The sequence below is a fragment of the Carettochelys insculpta genome, chromosome 2 (assembly GCF_033958435.1).
Source record: "Carettochelys insculpta isolate YL-2023 chromosome 2, ASM3395843v1, whole genome shotgun sequence".
In the NCBI taxonomy this organism is placed as follows: domain Eukaryota; kingdom Metazoa; phylum Chordata; order Testudines; family Carettochelyidae; genus Carettochelys; species Carettochelys insculpta.
The window spans coordinates 217,478,979-217,502,401 of record NC_134138.1 but is presented as its reverse complement, the minus strand read 5'-3'; the positions used below and the strand labels follow the sequence as shown (position 1 = coordinate 217,502,401).

General features: G+C 42.6%; 1 protein-coding gene across 9 annotated transcripts in view; it reads right to left on the bottom strand.

The window, feature by feature from the left end:
- The window catches only part of OSBPL3 (oxysterol binding protein like 3), a 135,479-nt gene that overhangs the window by 11,033 nt on the left and 101,023 nt on the right, over positions 1 to 23,423 (bottom strand). For all 9 annotated transcript variants that reach the window (XM_074984616.1, XM_074984612.1, XM_074984611.1 and 6 more), the window contains 6 exons: positions 19,445 to 19,579; positions 18,608 to 18,701; positions 13,879 to 14,129; positions 10,485 to 10,622; positions 8,059 to 8,122; positions 3,941 to 4,019 (listed from right to left, as the gene is read on the bottom strand). In XM_074984616.1, coding sequence (XP_074840717.1) covers positions 3,941 to 4,019; positions 8,059 to 8,122; positions 10,485 to 10,622; positions 13,879 to 14,129; positions 18,608 to 18,701; positions 19,445 to 19,579 — 761 coding nt within the window. The remainder of the gene's footprint in view (positions 1 to 3,940; positions 4,020 to 8,058; positions 8,123 to 10,484; positions 10,623 to 13,878; positions 14,130 to 18,607; positions 18,702 to 19,444; positions 19,580 to 23,423) is intronic.

Here is a 23,423-nt window from a genome sequence, read left to right as displayed (position 1 = left end):
TTAACAATGCTGAGCATGTCAGAAAATGAACAACCAAAAGAAGGTTGAAAAGTTTTCAAATATCCTATTGTCTTTTCAATACATACAGATATTTAAAACATCACATTTCACACTCCAAAAGTCAACCTTCGTTCTTCCAGCCTTTAGCTTACCGAACCTTCCTGCATCCACACACTATAAGGAACACCTTTCCCACAGGGATCATTTCCTGCAGGCTGCACAGGGCCAACCCTGATAGGCCAGCTGAAAGCCACTGATATCTTGCCTCTTACCCTCCATCTCCAGACCTTTCCCTCTTCAATTCAGACTTTCCACTATGGACCCTATACAGGCTGAACCTCTCTCATCTGGCACTCTATGGTCCAGCATGATTTTAATTTTCTAAGTCTCCACACTTCTGAGTGTGGCCAAGGTTCTTGTGGTCCCATACAGTTCCATCCACCAGTCCTGGCTCTCAGTGTTCTATGCTGTTATTTAACTCTAATTTACCCCTAAATGTCTTCTAAGAGCCGTAAGATGTGAAAGTGTTGATAAAGTGCTAGACAATACTGACCTCCCATCGTCGGCAAATTCTCTGGTTCAGCACCAGTTGGCTCCTGAGGGCGCCGGATTAGAGAGGTTCATCCTGTACAATCTCTTATTCTCCGTTTTCCATACTCACAATTAGACAATGGAGCAGAAAGTCCAATTCACTTAGCCCACCCGCCACCTCTGCACCCCAGCTGAGGAGTTGCCGGGACTACCCTGCAAATACGGAGGATGACTAGTGGAGGCAGGTATAAGCAAGGGGGAGTTTAGGAAGGAGCCCAGGAAGTCAACCTACTGTGGGTTTCCCTGAGTTGAAGTCCGTATGTTGCACTGGAATCTCTGCTGCTGATAGGGCCCTTGGCTGGGGTGCAGTGAGGCTGGGTGCACCCACGGTCCCCCATCACACAGAGCTGGGATGGCTATGCTCTCCATCACCAGCTGATAGTGCCTCAACACCCCAACGCTACCACCCCCTGGACTGTGTCTGTGTGCCCTGATTCCTGTGCTACCACACCCCGGACCGTTACACCGGAGATTGCTACACCCGTCCATTAAATGGCTCAGTGGGGAACTAGCAAAGGGGCATGGCCTTCCTCAGAGTGACTGTGCAGAAGGGTCGATAGTCCTTTGACAATGAGGCCTAGGATGCCACTCTCAGCTACACCACTACAGATCCACGGGGCATGTTGTCAGAGTTGCCACCAGCATGGTGCTCTGCTCTCTCCAGTGCTGGTATCACTCGGCTGCGTGCGTGTGTTCCCTCTGTGTGCTGCCCCAGCTCTGCAGAGAGCTGACACAGCAGACCCGAAGAGAACCCCCAATGACCACAGAGTCTGGTAAGGTGCGAAGGCACGGCGGCCAGGTTTATTGCCGTATTGGACACAATAGTAGTTCCCTGTAGACTTCTCAGTCTAAGTCAGGGCATACTACAAATAGGCACCCACGGTCAATGGACTCGGCTCAGTCAGTGGCAGGGCTTTCCACTGCCCCCTCGGCCGGACCCAGACCACACCTCAGAAGTACATTCTTATACACAGGTACAAACAATTCACACATCACTCCTGACATATTGAGGTACAACCCTTCTACGTAGTTAGGTGCCGCCTCTCACCTTGTACATGTTGGTTCGAACAAAACAACTCTATCCATCATATTACCCTTCTGCCCCTGTCATTGGGATGGGTCGGCCTGTTCTTTCTTATCTGTGGAATGTTCCAAGGTCGGATGTTCTGGTACCATGTTCCTATTTCAACATGCTAGGTAGATAGGTTTATGCAACATCAACCCTCTTCTTGCCAGCTTCTGTTTGCAATGCATTCCTTTAGCTCACAGCTGCACTTTGCTTTCTGTTACCAAAGTTTTGCCCATTACTTTGGTTCAGGCCTAAGGCCTCATACTGGGCCTGTACTTACTACAGGGCACTGTATGCCACTTGGACAGCATCATGACCATTTATAGCCATCGATAAATAACATTGCTCATAGATCTTACCAGTTGTGTTTCCAGGAAAATCTAGGCCTTTGGAAGACAAAGAAGAAATGAAGAAGGGGAAAAGAAATACATAGACACAAGGTGTAGGGAGATAGGCTGTAAGAGGCAGCCATAGTCTGTAGTGAGGAGAGGAAGTCAGTAGAGTGTATTTCTCAATGTTTCTCAAGGACAAGTGTTAAAGGTGGGAGTTCTTCACCTTTGTTCCATGTCTTACACTAGATTTCCAGATGGAAAAAATGGCTATTGCTGCTTCTTTAAAAGCCACAGAGAGGCAAAGGCATTCGGGCAGTGGAAGGAGAAGAAAGTAGACCTAATTCCTTCATTTTGTCCCAGTCCTCTATTCTCTCACCTTTAAAATATTTCTCCAGACTAGGATTTAATTTCTATAAGCCCAGAGGCCTGTGCTCTACTGACTCAGTAATTCTAGGAGTTGGAAAAGAGTCACTTCTTCATAAAGGAGCCACTTCAGCAGATGGAAGGGCAAAGCTAAAGAGACCTTTCAGTGTTAAGGATACCTCCTATATTACAATGAAAAATAAAGAGAAGGCAGCCACCCAAATGACCCTTCACTGTGACTGTTGCAAACAAACCAAACAAGTCAAACTACATGGAATCTGGGTAGACAGCAACATAATTTTGCTAATGAATTCTGGTAACAAAGAACAATTTCCAAGAAAGCTTTTACTTTTGTGGGCTGTGTTTTGCAGATCTCTGCATACCTTTCTTGATGTGCAATCAAAAAAAACAAGAATAAACTAAGAAATGTAGACTCTTGATTATCTCTTCATAATACACCTCCTCTCCTTAGTTCTACACTCCCTGAGCCTAGGCATGACCTTGATGTAGCATTTGCATTGCCAGCTAACAAACACATATTTTAATTATGTATCAACATACACACAAGCTTTGTCTGCCTAGCCAGAGCTTTTAAATGGCAGTTGAATTCTGTTATTATTTACACCATAGCAAGTTTAAATGGGACACTGCACAACACAGATCTAAAGGCTGAACAACACCATATTGAGATAAGCAACATTTTACCAGGAGTTTTATTCTTTTGATCTAGTAATGAGAACTCAGTGCCACAGAAGCACGGGAACATGTTGCCTATTTGCTTTTAATCCAAAGGTATTTATTAAGTACTGAAGTTGTGCAACTCATTACATTTGCTGTTGTTTTCCCAAAAAAGAGTCTGGACATTGTGTCAGGCACCATAGTAAAGAGACCATAAAGCATCCCTAACCTAAGCATCTCTCTCATTATTAACAGCAATTAACAAAGCCAAAGGAAGACAAGAGTCCCTGGCCCCCATAAACTACACTCCTGAGCCTGCAGCCTTCCCTTAAAAAAGTACATTTTCTCACTCTATATTTGTAAAACAATTCAAATTTAGTATTGACAGAAGAGCTGCTAAAGGGTTTTAGACTCTAAACCAAAATCGAAGTCTCAGACAGCACTGGACAACCTAGGCTAGTGACTGGATCATATGAGCGGTCTTCATCTCAGAGGGCTGCAAGATTGTCATCACCAAGACAATCCCCCGGGACAGGATCGTTGTACTAACTGTGCTTATGTGACATACCTAGAATTTGTGGGGTGTGCTGATTGAACCACAGCAACACTTTGACTGGGTACAAGAGGAGCACACGACTCTCAGTCAGCGTTGTATACAATCAGCACACACCTCACTTTTGCTACCAGTAGGAAACACTATGCAGATGGAAACCAGTGGAATCTGGCAACCCTGCACATGGGCAACAGCACACAAAATGTCTCACAGGCCACACACAGAACCCGATGGGTCACACACAGCAGGCAGGTTGCCTATCATTGCTCTGAAAACATGCTACTGTATTGTAGTTGTGATCCTATCTTGTAAATGCTTTGCTTGTGAATAGTGATGTTTTGATGCAGCACTTACGCTGGCAGAGTTACATGTGTTGTACCAACTGGAACGATTTCCATGGACTTCCCCCAGAATTTGTTTTTCCATCTCACGTCTGAAAAAGAAATGTGGACACGTTTTACAGTAAACACAGGCCAATAAACCAATTTCTAAGCAGAATTGTTTTTAAAAGGCATCATGTAATGCAGTGTTTTTGCTCTTAAGTAAAGTTTCAGCTAGTGACCTGCATTTCTAATATTTCAACCAGAAAGTCAAAGACAGAAGTAGAAGAAAAAGTAAGAGATTTATCAGATTTTTGTTCAAATGAATGGTATTTGAATGAACAATTCCTAGACAACACATAACTTATGCACACTCATTTTATTAGAGGCCATCTCTAAAAGCAAAGCTCATTTTTCAAGGACACTGACCTGCAAAGCATAAAGAAATATATGGCACATTACATTTGTTTATTGAAGACAAAGGCAAAGGAAAATGCCTCTTTTTATAAAGCTCTGCTAGGCTTCATCTACTCTAGAAAATTAGGCTGGCACAACCGTGTGTCTCAAGGATGTTAAAAGAAATCTGCATCTCTGAGTAGCGTAGTTAAGCTTCAATCACTGTGTAGCCAATGGTAAGTTGACAGAAAAATCCCTCCATCAACCTAGCTACTGCCTCTCAGGGCTTGTCTACACTTAAATGCTATTGCCACACAATTGAGTTGCTGCAGTTCTTCAGTATAGACACTACCTATGCTAACTGTAGGGGTTCTCCTGTCAGCACAGCTAATCCATCTTCCTGAGATGAGGTGACTAGATTCAGAGAGAACTATTCTTAGGCCAGGTCTAAGCAATGAAGAAAAATCAGTTTAAAATGCGCAGCTCCAGCTACATGAATTGTGTAGCTGGAATAGACATATTGAAAATCCATTTATTGAGTCATCCCCACAGTGGGAAGTCATAAGAACATAAGAACATAAGAATGGCTATACTGGGTCAGACCAAAGGTCCATCCAGCCCAGTATCCCGTCTGCCGACAGCGGCCAATGCCAGGTGCCCCAGAGAAGGAGAACAGAAGAATGTCTCCCATTGACTTCCCTTACTCTTTGTCTCAGCAAGGAGCATCAGCATCTACAATGGAGCCCTGGTAGCTTGATTTAGCATGGTGTGCTAAATTGAATCCCAGAAGATCAATGACAACTGCACTGATCTTCTGGTAAGTGTAGATATACCCTTAGATAGGAATTCAAGTCGTCTTAACTATGCCATTTGGGGGCTGGAATTTTCCACGTCAGAGCAACATAGTTATGCTGATGTAATATCTTTTAGTGCAGATCAGTCCATATTTACCACTGTTATACGATTATGGTACGTTTTGTACCAACTATACCTTCTGAGGTGTCATTTTAAAGTCTTCATCTGCTGAACATTAATATCCATCGGAATGCAAGTGCTATCACTGCATGTGAAGTTATGCAGTTTTGCTACATGTGTATTACTGAACTACGCTGTGAGTCTGGGAACATCCACATCAAATTTCTCAGGTATAACGATGGAGTAGCCAAACAGCACTTAGGGCTCACCTATGCCTATCAAGCAAAGATCCACTCTCCCAGAAAGCATATACAGTGGACGGTCTCTCAGAGAGCGTACATATATAATGGAGACTGCTTGACTCACATCATAGCAAACAATCATTCCAGCAAGACAGAAGAAACTATTAATGAAGGGAAGTGATATCATAAGTTGGCCTCACTCCCTCCACAATATAAGCACCTTGAAACACATATGGAGAGTAAAAGATTTTCAACTGGCCAGGGTGGTCCCAGGCTGGAAAGCAGTTCCCTTCTCCGTACTGAAGAACTGTACCATCAGTCAAGGTAAGACGCTGCTTGATTCAAATCCTGTTTAGTTTATAGACCTCAGACTGTGAATTTACTTCAGTTTCTTAGGTAACCAACTTTGAGCTCTACACTCACTGCTCATAATCACTTAATATCCCTTTCTGTAGTGAATTCACATCTGTTTTACGGTTTTACCTACCAGAGAATGTTTTCATTGAAGTGCTTGGGAAATCTCAGCTCAGGTTTACAAAACCTAGCGTGTATGCTCTCCACATGCAGGGAGGACAGTCTGGATAATGAACATACACTGCTCAGGATTCTGATCGGTGCAAAATGGTACAGTTCTGGCGTGCAAAGAGGGGAACAGGTTGGAGCCTCTGTACTGTTGGTTCATGAGTGGGTGGGGAAAACATTTATACCATCCCGCAAGTGTCCTTGCCTGTGAATGTCTGTGAAAGTGCAGCACCTATCAGAGGTTTGTAGTTTGGCAACAGCACCACAGCATGAGAGGGACACATCAGGTTGGTGGGACAGAGGCCTCAGGAGTCCACAGTCCACCTTGCACCTTGGGAACCACCTCAGAACTTCATATCATATAACAAGCAAGAGACCAACACTTCCTGAAGTGTTGCTGTATAATAGACATGCCAATGGTCTAGAGACCTCTCATAAAGTTTAAAGACTTAAGGTACTATACAGACATAATATGCTTTAGGGTCTCTCACGTAGTAAGGCTGTCACATTTAAAAACCAGCATGTTGGGAAATAGCCCAAGAAAAATATAGCACAAAAATCCAGAGAGTTGGGATAACCTTTGCACCACATGAGGAGTTAACTGGACGCTCTGCCCATTGTAGTCAAGGCATACACTGCCATAGCAGGAAGTTTAGGAGGACAGAAAGCTCCAGACTCAGCCAAAGACCAGCAGATATCAAGCCTTCCCTAACATGTGAAAGGCAAGCAAAAGGTTAGGTTTCATAATGGGGAAAAACTGGTTTCCAGAATAACACATTAAGGAGACCTTGAAATCTGCTGGTCTTTGGCTTATTATTATTATCTAGCAAAGGCGGGTAGGAGATTAGGAAATGTTCACGCTACACAAAGAACTTCTCACATGCTGCCTTGTGCACTACATTTCCTGTGGTTTGGAAACGTGAAGAGGCAACTGTCCTGTAACATTAGCTCCTGCATTCTCCAGGCAAACATCAAAGTGTTGTGAGAAATCTTTAACAGCTCAAATAACTGATTTCAGTGAACCATACTGGCTCTTATTATGCCTTCTCAGACACCCAAAAGGAAACCTTTTTGGAGGAAAAATTTGCTCTTAAAATGCACAAGATGTCATAGCCAGAGACAGCATTTAAAACAGAACAGAACCAACCATGTGTATCAGTGTCTTTAGCTGTACTAGACAGCTTCTGTCTTTGCCATGATGATATCATTCAGTCATCCCCATATGTTGGCTTGTCTCTTTTGTCTGAATTTTTAACCATTAGCTATTTTAGGTTGAGAATAAAGGACTCTTGTCTTGTATTTAAATGCAAGGCAGAGAAACATGTTGAATAACCAAACCCAGATGAATTAGAGCCCCAATTATTTTAAGTTCAGCCATTGCTGTAATGACTATACTGAAATCATGCAACAATTAAGAAGTTAAAAGTTGTCATGCATTTTCAAACCTCTCACATTCTAAGGCGTGAGCTCAGTTATGGGGATGGGTTTAAGGTCCCATCTAACTAGGTTAGATTTTGCCATAGTTGTGAGGCAGTTGGATCTTTGCAACATTTTTTTAAATTGGAAATTCCAAAAAAAGAAGCAAGAGAGAGAACCAACCCTCTCATGCCAGGCTGTATTGATTTCCCTTTTCCCTATAGTCTCAATTCTTTTAAGAAAGCAATACACAGGTTTCGCCACTGTCTTGTCCAAATCTCTTGGGAGGGGGAAATAAAACATGATATATTCTGCAAATCAACCGAGGTTCTAGCCACTACTTGTTTTCAGATCAAATCCCATTTTTAATTTTTTATACTCAAGATGAAACCTTTCCCAGTGTTTTATTTAAGCCACAGAACAACATTTGCAGCTTGCTTCAGAAATGCAGAAGTTTGTACCTCGATTATTGTTCAGGAATGAATATAGAAAGCCTCTCCAGCTACAAAAGCTAGAATCTAGGGGCCGCCATTGCCTGGAGCAGTTCTAATGTTACTTAACAACTGGGGAAGCCTGCCCTTCCTGGTCTTGTGGGTGTTTAACTTTAGACATACAATGAAGCTACTATGAAAAATGACGCTAGTAAATATTAAAGAGTTACCTTGCCAAAAAGTGAAATTCACAGATTCAGCATGACATGCAGATATTGGTGGATGGTGACTGACCTAATTGGAAGAGGGGAAAAAATACATTAACAAGTTCATTTGGGACTGCTTAATTTTTTCATGGCTGAATTTTACAGTTTAATGCCTCATTTTCCTGTCACAATTCTGTCCTTGAGGGAAGCCAGTAAAATGAACCGATGAGCACCAATTAAAAAAGGTTGTGGGAAGAGGGATCTCAAGCAAGCATTAAAACGAAAAGATCTGTGACATTTGTGGGTTGGGTGAACTATTAACTGTAAATGTTGCACAGGTTCGCTAACAGGGTAATTATATTTGGCCTGGGACTCATGAATGTATTAACAGTAGCTAAAAACAGATGTGTACAAATAAAGCATCAAGTTCACTTCTGATGTGAAGAGTAAAGGCAATGTTGCTGGCCTCATTTTCAAAGAGTTGGATACCCAAAAATCCTATTAACTTTGAATAACTGGTGACGCTCAGCACCTCTGGGGAAAAATCAGAGGATATATAGCCATGTCTTCTAACAATTGGTGCTAAGACATACATTCTTCTGCTCATGCTCTTGCTAGCATAAACCACCACCACAGCATTTCCTCACTACTGCGTAAGAAGTTGCTTGGCTCTGAAGAAGGACCCAAAAAACATTCCCCCAAAGTCAGAGTTGTAAAAAACTAAATTTAGTGTTGCAGAGAACGTGCCAAATCTGAAAATGAATTCCATTCCAGATGCCTCCCTCCGTAATCTTGCAGTAAAATTGTTTTGTAGCGTGTGGCTGCTGATGAGTATTGTGTTGAGGTTGGGTGGCTGTCAGTAGTAGAGAACAGGCCTGTCACCAAAGGTTTGTGAGAGTGAGGGATCATGTTCCGGTACAGGTTGTAGGCTGTCAACAGTGCACTGGAGGGGTTTAAGCTAGAGGCTGTAGGTGATGACCAGTGGTGTTCTGTTATTTTCCTTGTTGGGCCTATTGTGAAGTAGCTGACTTCTGGGTATTTGTCTAGCCCTGTCAATCTGTTAGGTAGCAACAGTCCATGTACCAGAGAATTTCCAGGTTAAATATAATTAGACAAAAATCTGACCACCTCCTTGCTGCATCTTTTGTTTTTAATGTATGTCTCTGTACCTGCTAACTGCCCACGCATCCTCTTGACAGTATATTCACTGAAGTACCTTTGATTTATTATGTACCATGCTGCAAACAGTGGAACATGTCTGTAGGATAATACAAGACCCCATCCTGGTTCTTAGTTACCTAGCAGGTTAGAACAAGCAGTTAAGTGGTTTTAGTACTTGTTCCATTACGATTGCCAATTTGGTTTGGCTGTAGTCCCAAAGCTTTCATCACATGGCGATCGTTCATTTCTGGTGGCTCCAAGATAATCCTGGAGGGTTAGCAACCTTATGGTTTACAAGCTGTAGCAGGGCAAAACCATTTCCATTAACATAAGTTATTGCGACATTGCAACACTGGGCCTGATTCACTGCTTCATGAGGGTAGTTTGGTTTTATGCCAGTGCAACCTCCATGAATCAGTCATTTTCACCACAAGACTGAAGAACAGAGAATTGGGAATATTAATTGAATTTTAAATCTGATACTTGCCCTACCCATTCCCATATTTCCATCTCAGCAATGCCTGTGACTCATTTCCTGGGACTAAATTAAGATGATGTAGCATTTTTGTCCCCCATCCGTTTAAATTACATTTTTCCCTTAAACTTACTTCTTAACAGGCTTTACTTTAGTGTTTTCTATGAACAAAGTTCCACAGCAAACACTTTTTCCTGTGCTTTTTAAATTGGGTCTAAACAAGCTGCAACAGTTTTTAACCTGTTACTTCAGTGAATACTAGAATAACCAGAGCCCTCTCCACTTTTAATTTAGTGCTTCAATAACCCCACTTCCCATTGGTATAGCCCAGTTTTCAATATAACCCTAGTTATTGAACCTTTGGATATGTTAATTATCTTGTTCCTGCCTAGAGATTATTTGAAGAAACTAGACTCTCTTTGCCTAGCTGTCTGAAGCTACAGTCTGCAACTCCATGAGGTGGGATCCCTGATCTTATTTGCCTTAGTCCATGCTACATTTGATTAAGGACAGTTGGATTCTGCCTAGAGAAGTTCTTTTATTTCAAATAGATAAGTAGTTATTCTTTGCTTGCTGGCCATAAACTGGTATGTAACGTTACCACGTTTATTATGGCTATTACCATGTTTCACCCCAGAGGTTTAGCAGATATTTTAGCAGATAGCGAAGTGATCTCTATACTTTATAACTCTGCAATGTCTTCCAAAGGTAACTATATATGACTGTTGCCTGCATTCTGCTGAGAGCCTCATGCCTACAGAATTAACCAGTCTATTAAATGACTAGTGCTGTAGTAAAGGCACAATATACGTACCTGTTCTGAAAAGAATTTGAAGCCCTTATCTTCACGGACACATTCGTATGTTTCTCCAAGCACTGGATTAAATGGCTTACTCCCTGCCCTGTAATAACTGGATGTGTATGCAGATACTGCAAAAGCAGCTATGTAGACCTGAGAATAAAGAGGATTTTGCTTAAATCGGTCACTGGGCCTTTTTTTTTTTAAAAAAATACAAAAAAGAGGAGCCAGGATGGCTCCTCCCCCCCACCCCACTGGGGTCACATGGCTGGGGCTCCTGACCCCTTGTCCTGCAGGGCTAGGGGGCTCTCGCTCCCAGCTGCTCTGTAAAAAGGAGATGGCACACTGTACAAGCACATACCATCACAAGAAAAGCATCACACACACACCCCACCTTCGTCTTTTAATTTAATGGACAAACAAGGAGAGGCCTCACACAGATGCCAGATACACACATTTGCAAGCTGCAGAAAAATGTAAGTGTACGGCTACTACAAACCAACCTTTAACACAAGTATTGTGGCCTGACTCAGTTTGCAGAGCCAGTTCAAGACCTTCATTAAAAATCTGAAGGATCCAAATCCACACAGGATTAAAAATGTACTTCAAATTCTCCTGTTACAACTATGCAAGAGAAAAACAAAATCAAAAGCACACACCAAAAAAGAAAAGAGCCTGTTGGTCTAAACTCCAAATGCTGGGTCCAAGAATAGTAAAGCTGTTATTCTGCAGCGTTGTAAACCTGTTGGTGCCCAGATACGACACACACACACACACACGCTTTCATCAGCGAAGCTTCTGTTGGTCAGAGGTGTGAAAAAAATACCCCAACTGACAAAAGTTTCACTGACAAAACATCTGGTGTGGACAGCGTTACGTCAGTGGGAGAGCTGTTAAAACAACTCAGTCTGACGCCAAATTAAAATTTGTATAAAAATGCTGCTTCTTAAAAAAAGGCAGCACACTAAACAAAATACCATTCCAAAGAACAGAACCCAGTAACTGAGAATGAATTTAAACATCAATTTAAAATGTTATATTAGAAAGTATCAAATTGTACAATTGTGATCCCTAGACTTATAAAACCCTAGCCTCCCTGCCACCACCCCCAGCCCTAAAACTTGGGGAAGACACTCATAACTCCATAAGGCAACAGTTTACTGGTCTGTTTAGTTTTCTGGGTGGGGTCACTAGGGCTCTGTCTACACTGGAGAGCTGAGACCAGCCAAGCCTGTGTAGCTGCTCTATGCCAATGGGGAAGAGCTCGCCAATAGACAAAATTAAATTGCCCACAATAAGCAGTGGTTGTTATGTTGGGAGCATGCACTTCTCTTGTGCACACTCGCACTTATGCTACTTTTGTGTGCGTAACAGTCACAGGCCCGAGCAACATAAATTTTGCTGACACAAGTGGTAGTGCAGATATAGACAAATGGCAGTGCACACCGACTATTGCGTGCCAACCTTTATCTTGCCTGTTTCCTTTACACTAGCTCAGAGATACTAACCTCCCCAGAGAGAGTTACAAGAACCTCTGCAGAATTTAACAGTTTGGGGAATCAAAACTGGGAGGTTGATCTGTGGATCTTGATTCATCCTTCCTTTCCTCCAGTGAAACTCTCTCCCCTTTTCCTTTCCTTGGGAAAGCCCTTGACTGTGCTGTCGATACACTCCCTCTCAAAGCTCAGTACCTCAGCCCATAAATACTCAGAAGGGGACTATGAGGTAATGGAATTTCAGGACAGTTATTAACATTAACTCTGTTTGGGGGGGGTTTTCTCTGGAGAATTTGCTATTTCTCTTCTTAAATGTAATTTCCCTGAAACGTGAGGACAAAAAAACACACCTGTCTTGCCATTACTTCTACCTAAAACAGCAGCCCCTGATTTCCTTCTCTAACACACGTTCTCAAGCAAAGAGGAGAGAAAAAAGAATTATCTATTTACACTGGAGAGTCCTTTGACCCAGACTCTCATACACCTCTACAAGTTAGCAGAAAGGAGGAAGGATCTCGAAGGTGGGATTAAGTTTCCATACAGGATTGTTTGGCTACAGAAGAGAACAGCAACACTTCACCATGAAAGCCACTGAACTGAAGTATTTATTCACTTCAAGCAAAACTGCAGAGGATTAGTTCCAAGACATTAGGAATGCTAATAAGGGATTTTAAATCAATCAAAATATATTTATAAACTTAAACACTACTATAAGATTACACTTTGAAATTAATTTTCCCCTTTCTTATCTGCTGAGTTCTGAATGCAGGGTTCTGTCTTTTCAATAGTAAACAGCACATGCACCCCCTAATCAGCTCAAAAGTGCTGCGTTAGGTGAGTCAGTTAGGAAATGAAGAATGTTAAGTGCTTTCTTGGCTGGTAAGTAAATGGTTCTTCAAAAACGTCATTTCAGAGGGCATGTGTGTTTTCAGTAAATGCTCTTGCTCACTTTGAGATCTCAAATATTTTAAGGTGACCCAAAAAACTTCACACAAAAAGTCTGACCAAAAGGTGACTCATTCTGTTACTACAGGTTGAACCTCTTGTCCGTCACCCGTGGGATTTGGGCAGTCCTGAATGAGAGAATTTGCCAGACCAGGGCAAGCAGCATTACCAACACTTCTGCTGCTTACTGGGCTCTTAGAAGACATTTTGGGGTAAATCACAGCTAAATAACAGCACAGAACACTGAGAGCCAGGACTAGTGGCTGTAAAGAAATGTTATGGGACCACGGGAAATGGCCACACCCATGATAAGTGGTCATCTGGCTAACTAAAATCATGCCAGATTATGGATGTTGGCAGATCAGAGAGTTCCAGACTAAAGAGGTTCAACCTGTACCATTGTAGTTAGTGTGGGGTTGGCAGACCCAGCTCATCTCCTCCTGATTTGCCATTGGCTTGTACTAAGCATGTTCACAAAGAGGAAGAGTTCTCAATACTATCGCTGAAGTTTGTTGCCCTCCCTCTGTCCTTCCCCCACTAAATTGACAGCTACAAATGATCTGTGTCCCCCACAGCACTAAAAAAAGATGGTGCCAAAGCACAATAGCTCCCGTGCTATTATCAGGGAAGCATATTAGTACCAGAAAACAAAAACCCCAAACCCAGCCACATTTTAAACCTCAGAGTGAAGACAGGCAACACAGAATGGAACTAAGCTTTGCCCTTGACTAAACTCACAGGAGAACTGGTACCTGAGAATGACATCTCTATTACTACAACAGAAATTACATCAAACAGATCGCAGAAACTAATTGTGTTTTCTTTTAAAAGCCTGCCCCTCTGAGCTGGAAGCACAAGAAATGAAAAAATACTTTGTTTCTCAGGCTTAAGAAGAGACATCATGTTATGTATCAATCGCATTTAATATTGCTCAGTACTGGAAAGTTGTTTTTTTTTTTTTTTTTTACCATCCTTTCAAATGAATTCGGGATATGTGCTGCTTTATCCAGTAGTTCACTGTATTCCAGTTCTTCACAAAGTCGCTGAAGAGTATTAAGTGGTTCGTTTAACTCCACAGGCATGGCCACTTTGGAAAGATCCTTCCCTATGTTGTTTCTCAGGATATTCCACAGGCTGATGTTACTGGTATTAGGACATGGAGCCGGCAAACACGTTCTCCTCTTGGGATAACTTCCCATCCCATTTTCAGCAATGCTATCTGGAAGGAAACCCCAAGAGCATATGAAGCAATTCATTGTTTTCTTACAGTACCATCTCTTTAGAAAACAGATTGGAGGTAAAATAAAGAAAGAAGTCCTGTAGCACCTTAAAGACTAAACACTATTAATTAGGTAATGAGCTTTCATGGGAAAGACTCCCACAAAAGCTCATCACGTAATAAATAATATTGTTAACCTTCAATGTGCTACAGGACTGTTTTCTTTGGTTTGCAAAGATACAGACTAACATGGCTACCTCTCTGAGACTATTCATGATGGATGTAGTAAATCAAGAACGATTTCCTTAGCTTTCAGACAAACCTCCACTCCCTGCGCAACTCAAATATTTGACTTGTGGTTTGAAGATATCCTGCTGTACACTAATAATTTAAAACAAGATTTTAAACCAAGCAAATTTAACAGACATACATAAAGCATAAATGTTTGAAAGGAGTCCCTTGGAATGCTCTGTAAAAGCCTCCTGGTATGCCTACCCTGAATAAAACATGCTTGCGGCAGGCCCGTGTCAGTGGACTTGGACTTGTGGGGCTTGGCCTATAGGGCTATTAAATTACAATGTAGACTTTTGGACTTGGGGCTTTAGGACCCCAGCAGAAGGCAGAGTCCTTGAGCCCGACCGTCCCACACTTCAATTTTATGGTCTGCAGCTCAAGCCCAATACTCAGAGTCATTGAATACAGGCCAGCCCCGGGTAGCGTAGATATTGCCACCGGCTCTTATGTACTAAACCTCTAAAGAGCACGTTATGGTGTTTTACAAAAAAGATAGACTCGTGTGCATGTCAGTAACACAACGCCTTCCTGACAGATCTTCAATTAAACTGACATTTTTTTCCAGAAGACAACAGTGTGCTTCACAGAGCCCAAGTGTGAAAACAGCTCCCCTTTCATCTCTTTCTACTGATTTGATGGACTCCTCTCATCAAGGAAATCTGCTGCTGTAGGCAAACACCAGACATTTGTTGGCAGGCTTTTCTATGATGCTCATCCCATTGCCCAAACGCCTCACAAACATTACTGAATATAGCCTCACGACACACCTGTGTGTTGGAGAAGGCAACAGGAGAGCTATGAGCTCACTTGACATTCAAAACAATTACTCACACATCCAAGAGAATGGCTGAGCTCTGTGTTGGTGTATCAGAACAATCTGAGCCTGACAGACAGTTTCAAGTTTTACAGTATATTACTTTCAAGTAAAGTCAAGTCATGCTACAGAGATAAGCTTTAGCTGAGGGACCATGGCCACGGAGAGTGGGTAAACCTAGGGCTCAAGCGGGCTAGCACCTAACCTAGCCCACCCCTCCCCACCCAGGCTGCACTATTCCCACTGAAGCCCAAAGGACTCCCCCATGACTACTGCTTTCCTCCACCCCAATCTAAGGCCACCCCTCAGTGTGCCAGGTGGGCAAAACAGCCCCATCTGCTGGCTCCAGAATACGTGGTGGGTGAGCAGCACAGCGCCCCCCGCAGAGGATGGGGAGCAATGCCCTTTCCACAGAGTACCAGTCAATGCACTTTCCCCTGCCGTGTCAGCTGGCAGTTGCCACAGAAGCAAACCACACATCGGCCCCAGTCCCTGGGGCCACTGAGGAAGATATGCCTGCAGCTCATTGCTGGGAAATCAGAAGGAGCTTGGGTCTGAGGGCGGGACCATGAAAAGTTGTGTGGGAAGGCTTAGCATTCCCCTGCCTTCGATACTCATCACCCAAAAAACAAACTGGCCTGAAGAAGTTACTTGGTCTGGCTCTGCCTTCATCCTATTGGCTAAGCCATCAGGGATATTCTCCTCTCACTTCTCTTACTAATTCCCCACTCTACTTTCAATCACACTGAATAGAGTCTGTGTTTCTACAGCACCCAGCTCTGATCCTGGCACATTTGGGTGCTGAGTAAGTAAATCATCATTTGTTCCTTTTCCTTGCCGTCTTCCTCAGGAGTTTTTCAGGCCTTGGCCTGCTCATGGAGGGATGGATACAACTGCCTCCATAGTCTGTCTACACTTTGCCCATAACAGCCAGAGAATCATTCCCCACGAAGATACAGTGCATCCATTTTCAAGAAGTCTTCCCAGCTATACTCATACCCATAAAACTCCAGTGGTGCCTAGAACGAGGAGATGGAGACCAGAATGCAGTATCCAGCTACATTACATTGTCAAACTTTGCTTAGAGCACACCAGAATAACACTCTAGACTACACTTGGCTGGACTATGCTACTGAGGCTGACTTTGCCAGCACTTTTCGATGGGCATCTGCTGGAAAATTTCCAGAAAAATACACAAAGCCACAGCACAGCACTGTCTCTGCAGTTCCCCAGCCAATGATTACCTAAGAGCCAAGGGCTAAGAGTTTGAACTCTCATCCCCTGTGTGGTAGCTATGACAAATAATTCACCTATTCTGTGTTATACTTTATTGCACATTATTTTCCTGCCTACATGCAATCTGTCACAATGCTAGTTTGCATAAAAGACTGCAAACATCCTGGACTTGAGAGCCCACCTGAGGTAAGGAAACAATTAACACACTAGTATGACTTCCCTTTCAGAAGGAGGGTTGACTCAAATGCTTCCCATGGGGGAGGAAGACAACTAACATCCAAAAAAAGAGACTCAGCCCAAAGGGAAGTTATTTTCCTGAGACCCCAGCAGGGAGGAGATATCGTTTGAAAAGGCAACAAAAGTGCTAAATATGTATTCTGGTTCGAAACAGCTCTTTGAAATGGGATGCCGTCACATCCTTTGAAAACCTCAGATTGCACAGCAAGGACCAACCAACTGATCTCAATAGCTCAGGCCACATCCTCAGTTGGTTTAACTTTGTTATAGCTTCACTGGAAGTCACCAAAGATGTGGCCTATTAAATGCAATATAGACACAATAGTAACCAGCAGAGATCAGAGCATACATAATCTGAGATAAACAGCAGATGTACAGTCTAACCATGCCAGTGAAGGCTTGACACCATCAGTCAGGCACTTATATGCCTAAATAAAACATCCTGTTTCCAGAAGTACAGATTTTCAGCTACTGGCGGTTTCATTTAGAAGTATCAGAGGGGTAGCCATGTTAGTCTGTGTCTGCAAAAACAACGAAAAGTCCTGTGGCACCTCACAGACTAACAGACATCTGTTAGCCTATAAGGCACCACAGGACTTCTCATTGTTTTCATTTAGAAGTGTGGGTATTCAGCACCTTATACAATCAGGAAAGTTCTTTCAATGTCTAACTTTAGGCACGCTCATTTGAAAAGCGTGGTGGTGATTTTCCAAGGGATGAAACAGTTGGCCTTGGTACACAGTGAGGGAAATCACTAACATCCGGTCTTGAGAGCTCCATTTTTAAGACCAGTCAAGACACTTATGAACAGCTGGTCTGAGCTCCTGCAGAACACAGGCCACTGAATTTCAACAAGTTCAGCTGAAAGGTACATCTAGAAAGACAGCCTATGTTGAGGGAAGCTAAAGCAGCACAGGGATAACAGGGAACCAGGAACTCAGCATGCACAAAACTGCCAATACACAAGCTACAGGTCCAACACTAACCCTTGTCAACAAACAAACAATTGCTTAGTGCACCTTGCCATTGTCCAGGACAAGCAAAAAGCATCCTCATTTTAAAAAGAATCACTGTTTTGAATGAAAAATGCAAAGCCCCCCTGCAATCAGCAAGGCATTGAAATGAACACAATCATTACCATTGCCCACAGGAGACACCACCCCAACAGCTATGTCTACAAAACATACCTATACTGCTGTAAGTTCTCCTGCATTGCCACTCTATGCTGGTGGGAGAAAGCTTTCCTGCTGGCATAATTAAATCATGCCGAGTGTGGTTGTTGCTATGTCGGTGAGAAACAATTTCCTGTTGACATAGTGCTGTCCACACCAATGCAGGTATTGGTGAAACTCACACCTGTCAAGGGAGTATTTTTTCCACACCTCATCCAACAAAAATGCCCATGTAGACAGAGCCAAGAGGAGGAAAGTACTATGGTCATACAGCAGGCCTACCTGTGCAGAGTTAGGCTCACATTTCTTTAAATTATTTGTGGTTAATAAAAATGTAGCTTTTCTTTGGATGGCATATAAGGGGACACATTCATAATGAAGATCCAGATCTAACTTATAATGAGAGCACCTGGGGTTAGCTACTCCAAATCATCCCAAGGGCATGGAAAGATGTTTCAGAGCAACTGCCAGGTCTCTGCAGAGGAGACAGACAGCAGACAAGTGTCTCTGCTGATACACAGCAACCCTCACACCTTAAAATGATCTGGGCGCAGTTGAGCGAATGAAGAGTATCCAACTACATCACTCTGACAACAGTTCAGTTCTTAGAAGGAAACCAAAAACTAGCCAAATGTCTGTATCTTGAAATCTGCAGTACCAGAGCAATTTCCAGTTTAAAAAAAAGCCTCTTCTCAGGACAGGATATAACAATATGCCAGTCTTACCCAAAGTTTGCCTTTCATTCTCAATGTCGTTACTGAGGTTATCCTCAGAGAGGTTATCGCTTATGTCACTAGCATATGAGTCATCATCTGATACCTGGGGAAGAAAGAAACAAACATTTTTTATATAAATAAGTTAGCAATATGCTCCTTCAGACAATGATTATGATCATTTGTGATCTTAATGGAAGAAAGATCTGTCATTTAAAGAAATCTGTATTGTTTCCATAGTGTTTCTGTGTTGCACAGAAAAAACAGACAAGCCTAAAATTACAAAGAGGTGTCTAGATCAGAGATTCATTGCTGAAATGATTTCATAACCACGATTAAATTGTTATTTTGTTGACAGCAAAACTCATTTTTCTTTGATCCTGAAACTTCAGACAGCCCTTTCTTGAAATATGTCTTATGAACTTCCTGGGATTTCATAAAATAGGAAACAAAGTTTAAAATTGCACGCTGCAGCAAGATCTGCCATAGGTCAACCTATAACTACCACAAGAAAATTTACAGATTTCCCAATCATTTGATAAAATTTTTCGTGGCTCCAGTAAGATGACTCAGGACAGCTGCTGCACGATACATTTCTTACCATTTCTATTTTAAGATCAAGCATGAGAACTACATTGCCTGTCCTCCCTCTTCAACCACTTCCCTTAAACTTTATTTTTTTAAAAAAAATGTGTAAGAGCAGCAAACAATTAAGTGCGTGTGATTTTGAAATGCTCCAAAATATTTCATTTGTGGTAGGTCAGCAAGTTTGGAATTACCACACATAAAAAGATTAAATATGTTGTACTAAGTTACATCAGAAAGATGTTCTGATATTTGTGCTCCAACCTCATTTTCTGAAGAACTAGCAGACAGCAGGACTTCTTGAGCATCAAAAAACTCTGAGAGAGAGTCTGTGACAGAGAGTCTACTTTCATTGGAGAGCTGGTGAATGAGGCTTCTGCTTCCTTCTCTTGAATTTTCCTGTTCAAAATAAATAAAAGGCTTTTAGGGAAAGTTATGGTTAAGTAGCAAATTGCACATGTACGTACAAACCAACAGACATCTGAGACAGAGGGCTTTAAATACTGGCACAGATAAATGCATGCACCCTGCACAGTTTACCCTTGGTAGCATGCATTTCAAAGAGGGAACAACCAGCAAAGTGCAGAAGAATCAGACACCACAAATGACAAAGTGAAGCTCAGTAATGTGTATTCTGCAGAATTAGTTACTGCTCTTTCATGTGCATCTTTTTCCAAGAACATCTATTAAAACATTGTAACAGTCAACAACCTGTTCAGCTGCATGTATAGGTGTAGATAGCTTCCCCATGAACGGAAAGCAACTACAAGAACAGCCCTGTTGATGTGGACACAGCAGCAAAATGAGGAATTACATGTGCAAGGACTAATGTGGTTGGCCACAACTTTTATTACAGTTTAACACAAGGGAAGGGTGTTAGCCATCCATCGTACGTCCACATTCGCCTATCACAGAACCTTCATTGATTATGGAACTCCTTCCCATACAATCTGTAACACAGGGTGGCGGTCACCTCCACCTACCTCCAAAGGAGGCAACTCTCTCACAGTCCTAGTAACCTCCTCACCACAAGGGATAGGGTCTTTGCAGCATGGCGGGGACCTCTGTCCACAAGGTCTCACTAATACATAAGCCCAAGATCCAACACCAAAATCCCAGGACTTTTACCTTTGGGTACTCTTCATTTTACTCTCTTAACTGCACTGAAGCCAGCCACAAAGGAACACTAGTAACTAGGCTGGTTGTGTCCCACCTAGTCAGTCATGTGGCTTGGTATCAGCTCCTGGCCAATCCACTCCTGTGCGTGCTATTGCTGTACGTCAGTGCCTCCATCTGACAGATGTATGCCATTACTGCCAGAAACTTCTGGCCAATGGCAGTAGATGTGGCACTAAATGTAACGGAATCTCCCCTACCCTCTGCATGTTAGGCTCTGTCTACATTAGAGCAGAAAGTCAATTTTAAGGGAGTTAAGTTAATTTTATAATGCACCTGTCTTCACTACAAATATTATTAAATTGATTTTAAGGGGTCGTAAGGTTGACTTTTCTGCTCCAGCTTTTCCCCTGAGGAGCAACACCAAATTCAAATTTACAAGGTCAACTTAATGCTAGCGTAGACACTGTTACTTAATTCAATTTTATTGGCCTCCAGAAGTATTCCACAATGCCCCCAATGTGTCCGTTCTGACCATCACTTTCACCTCCACTGCTCTCCAGGAGAGCAGGAAGTAGGAAACGGGAAGCCGGAATCAGCCTGGGCTCTCTGGCCATCTCCCATGCCATGTGGCTGCTGGGCTCTCCAGCTTGACCCCTGCCCACACGGCTGCTGGGTTCTCCGGCTGCCCCTTGCATCACATGGCTGCTCCTCCCCACCACACTGCTGCCAGGTCAAAATGAAATGAATAAAAAAAAAACACTACCAAAACACAACTTTTCAATAACCCCAAATTGAAACTTTTCAGATTTTTGTTTCTGCATTTTACACTTCTGAGGACTGACTCGCTAGCCTTGGAACAGTGTGCGCCATGGCAGACTGTAGAAAAGTGGCATGAAAACACATGTGGCAGTTTGTTTTTAATGGGAGGGGAAGTCAGAGCAATGCACTCTGGGATGATGACACCAGACACCCACGACCATTTGCAGCACATTTCTGTCCCATAATACACTGGCAGACAAACCCAGAATTCAATGGTGGGGGGCAGGAACTGTGGGTTAGGTTCCCACAATGCACTGCTGACACAGTCAAACTTAGCAAATGTAACAGGGACACGCTATGTCAACTTTCTAATTGTGCGGACACTCAGCATCGACTTAAAAAAATCTAGTGGGATAAAATCAACTTTAATAAATGTGACTATTTCCTCGTGTAGACATAGCCTCAGTCACTTATTTCCTCCAAGCCCTGATGAAACACAGAGGAGCCAAAGAGTGTTCTAAATAAAAGGTCTTGCTTTCCTAGCTCTCTTTCTGCTGCTTGGCCCCTTAGGCAGCTGTATTACTGTGCCCAGGACATATGTGCAGCACCCACACAATAAATTACCAATGCTACTTACAAGAAATAGCCTTTGCTGTGGGATTCATAGCAGAGTTTATACTTATAATGGGATTTGAGAGTCTGGTACCACAGTAAAACAGTTTTTGTGAACTTGGCAGTGACGGTTTTGGAAGGCTAGTGATGGCAAAAGCAGCACCATGAGACTCAATATTTTAGACTAGCTACCGGATATGAAGAAATGGGTAGGAACAAGTGTCCGTGCCTTTTAACAAGGACATTGGGGAGAAGGACAAGATGGCTCACTGAGCAGGTTACTGCCCTCAAGTTTAATTCTGTATATTAACAGAGAGATAGCTGTGCTAGTCTATATACTATGAAAACAAAAAAGCAGTCCAGTAGCACTTTAAAGACTAACAAAATAATTCATTAGGTGATGAGCTTTCGTGGGACAGACCCACTTCTTCAGATCATAGCCATACCAGAACAGACTCATTTTTTAAGGCACAAAGAATCAAAAATAGTAATCAAGGTTGACAAATCAGAAAAATATTACCAAGGTGAGCAAATAAGAGAGCAGAGGGGCAGAAGGTGTGGGGGTGTCAAGAATTACATTAGGCCAAGTATGCATACGGCCCCTATAATGACCTAAAAAATTCCCACCCCAGTTCAAACCACGTGTTAATGTGTCCAATTTGAACATAAAAGAGAGTTCAGCAGCCTCTCTTTCCAATCTGTTATGAAAATTCCTCTTCAGTAAGATGCAAACTTTCAGGTCATTAACAGAATGGCCCAGTCCATTAAAATGCTGGCTGACCAGTTTGTGGATCAGGAGTGTTTTTATGTTTGTTTTATGCCCATTAACTCTTTGTCTGAGAGAATTTGAAGTCTGGCCAATATACAAAGCATCTGGGCATTGTTGGCACATGATGGCATATATGATGTTAGTTGAGGAACATGAGAATGTGCCCGTGGTTCTGTGAATAACTTGGTTAGGTCCAGTGATGGTATCTCCAGAATAGATATGTGGACAAAGCTAGGAATGGGCTTTGTTGCAAGGAAAAGTTCCAGGACTGGTGTTCCTGCAGTATAGACTGTGATTGTTGGTGAGAACCTTCATACGGTTGGGAGGTTGTCTGTAGGTGACAGGCCTGTTCTCTCCTACAGACAACCTAATCTAATTCTTGACTCCCCCCGCACCTTCTGCCCCTCTGCTCCCTGATTTGCTCACCTTGATAATATTTTTCTGATTTGTCATCCTCAGGGCTCCCTACTTGCAGGTCACTTTCCCTGCCTCGGCTGTGTAAGGAAAGGGCAAGAAAGACAGCAGCCCAGCTGGGAAAAATCACCTGGGGACAGAAAGACCTGGTGTGTTGTGAGGAACACGAGACAGCATATGTGTGTGTGTGTGTGTGTGTGTGTGTGTGTGTGTGTGTGTGTGTGTGTGTGTGTGTGTGTGTGTGTGTGTGTGTGTGTGTGTGTGTGTGTGCGCGCGCGCGCGCGCGCGCATGAGAGAAAACGGTGTTGAGGATACACTTTAAAAAAAATCTAAGTGTGATCGAAATCCAGCTTGAATAGAATTATTCCAAGACTGTTGAAATCAACTGAACAATGAAATTAATACATTACAGAGGACATAAAACATTTACCTGCTAATGAAACACTTACTTCACCATCACAACAGGAATTTATTTAACATTTAAGAAATCTGTCAGGACTGGCTTCCTTCATTTTCAGTTTTGCCATCTATCTACTATGAGAGTCATTCCATCCTTTTTTCCCCACTTAA